This window comes from Centruroides vittatus, unplaced genomic scaffold (genome assembly GCF_030686945.1).
Source record: "Centruroides vittatus isolate TY-2023 unplaced genomic scaffold, ASM3068694v2 contig_60, whole genome shotgun sequence".
NCBI classification, from domain to species: Eukaryota; Metazoa; Arthropoda; class Arachnida; order Scorpiones; family Buthidae; genus Centruroides; species Centruroides vittatus.
The window spans coordinates 258,868-261,135 of record NW_027122365.1 but is presented as its reverse complement, the minus strand read 5'-3'; the positions used below and the strand labels follow the sequence as shown (position 1 = coordinate 261,135).

Here is a 2,268-nt window from a genome sequence, read left to right as displayed (position 1 = left end):
TTTTAACTGATAAAAATTGTACGATAATCCCTAATATAAGGTAGATTACATTAGGCGTTAGTAAGATATATCCAAAGAAATTTGAAAGGAACAATAGTAGAATAACATTTATTAGTTATAAATTTAATTTAATTTACAAAAAAAGTAAGATACATAAAGTAATGTGTTTTAATTTTAACATAACAAAGAAATAATAAACTAAATGAAATTTTAATGAGAACCTTGAGGTTGGTGATCTTGACAAAGTTTAATAATATTGGGTTCTAATTTTGACAGATATAATCTTAAGTCACCTTGTTGGCAAATGTTGAGGCGATTTCTTTGCTTAGTCAGCATTTGAGAAACCGCACTAAAACCCTTTTCCACTAGGTATGACGTTGGAAATGCCATGATTAATAGTCTTATTTCTATCCATAGTCTCTGAAATGTGTTAGTACTGCTAATTTTTATCCAAAATTCTTCTAAAGTACTATGTTCAAATGAATGTTTCGCTTCTACATTTGCCTGCAAATCTATTAATATTTCTTGAATGTGCGAAGGAGCATTAGTAGGATCAGCACTAAATGGATTAATAACCCAATCAGGAATATGAATATTTTCAACATCTTTAAACCGAAGTTTCATATCTACAATTAGGCTTTCCAAATGCTTATAATAAACTGCAATATTTTCGTCCTGTACAATTATATTACTTAAACAGGGAAATAAAGAAAAATCTTTTCTACCCATGTTATTTTTATAGAGACTTAATTTATTTATAAAACCAATAATTAAACTTTTCACTTTAATTATGGTCACATTGTTTCCTTGCAGTTTCAAAAGTAATTCATTTATTTTTGCATATATATCTGCCAAATAAGCTATGTCACTCTTTAAAACAGATATCTCCATTGGAAAATTATAATTTGTTGATTCTAAATAACTAATGACTGTATCAAATAAGTTGAACATTCTTCTGAGGCAACTTCCTTTAGATAGCCACCTGACCTCCGTGTGCAATAATAGGCGCTCATATTCTTCATCATTTTCATGGCAAAGTTGCCGAAATAATCTATCATTAAGTGGGTGTGCTTTTATTTTGTTAATTATTGATTTTACTAAATTCATTGTTTCATGTAATCTCCCGCCAATGGATTTGGCAACCAAGTGTTGCCTATGAATTATACAATGAATTGTAAAGATATTTGGATTTTCTTCCTTCAACATGGTTAGAAAACCACGATGACGTCCTACCATCGAAGGGGCACCATCCGTTGCACAGGCCAATATATTTTTCAAAGGAATTTGTTTTTCATCAAAATACGTTTTAAAACATTCATATATTGATGTGCCTTTCGTATCAGTGACTAAATGTCTGCAGAATAACATTTCTTCGATGATTTTTGAATCCTTTATGTACCTAACATAAGCCATTAATATTGCATCACTATCCCGTACACTACTCTCATCCAACTGTATAGTGAACTCTCGTGTTTGGAGATCCGCAGTTAGTTGATTTTCGACATCATTGGCCATTTCACTAATCCTTCTTGATATGGTATCATTACTTAATGGAATCATTGACAAAATATTGGCTGGATCTGCTGAAGTCATGGTAAGAACTTCCTTTATAACCGGTAATAATAATTTCTCTCCAATATTATGAGGTTTCGCATTTTGAGCTATTATACGTGAAATCTTATATGACACCTCCAATCCCTTATTTATATTTGTGGTTGCTGTTTTGAATACATCCGTTATTTTATTTCTTTTGGTAATCATCGTTTTTAAATTTTCGAAATATTCAATGTCTTTGTCCTGCTTGTCGGGATGTTTTCTTTTTAAATGTTCAATCATCCGGGATGGTTTCATTGCTTCATTAGAAAATACCTGATTGCACAGCAAACACATTGGAAGTTGGCTATTTTGTGGCGAAGAAATAAAACCAAACTTTACATATTCAACAGAATATTGCCGGCATTTCTTTTTCTGGGGCATTTTTAGAGGTTGATCTATAATTCAAATTTTAAAAAAATCAGTTTTAAATATATAAAAAATAAGTAAAATTGAAAATATTTATTTACTCAATGGGTAGAGGAGAACTGCCATATGCGTACCACTTAATTTCAAATGCGATTTATATATTATTTAGTAATAATTTATAGGAATATTATAATTTGAAACCAATCTATAACTACCGAAGTTGCTAATTGACCACAATTTTTTAATTATTATTGATAAATATTTGTGATATAATCATTTTTCCAAGACAATGCATACAGTATGCTT

The 2,268-nt window shown here is 30.1% G+C and overlaps 1 protein-coding gene across 1 annotated transcript; it reads right to left on the bottom strand.

The window, feature by feature from the left end:
* Positions 1–210: 210 nt before the first annotated feature.
* On the bottom strand, positions 211–1,977 carry LOC136979260 (SCAN domain-containing protein 3-like). The gene has a single exon (XM_067275206.1). The coding sequence runs from the start codon at positions 1,975–1,977 to the stop codon at positions 211–213; it is 1,767 nt and encodes a 588-aa protein (XP_067131307.1).
* Positions 1,978–2,268: the final 291 nt, after the last annotated feature.

What these genes read in the sequence shown, in the direction of transcription:
- LOC136979260 (XM_067275206.1), bottom strand. Translation starts at nt 1,977, where the DNA reads ATGCCCCAGAAAAAGAAATGCCGGCAATATTCTGTTGAATATGTAAAG.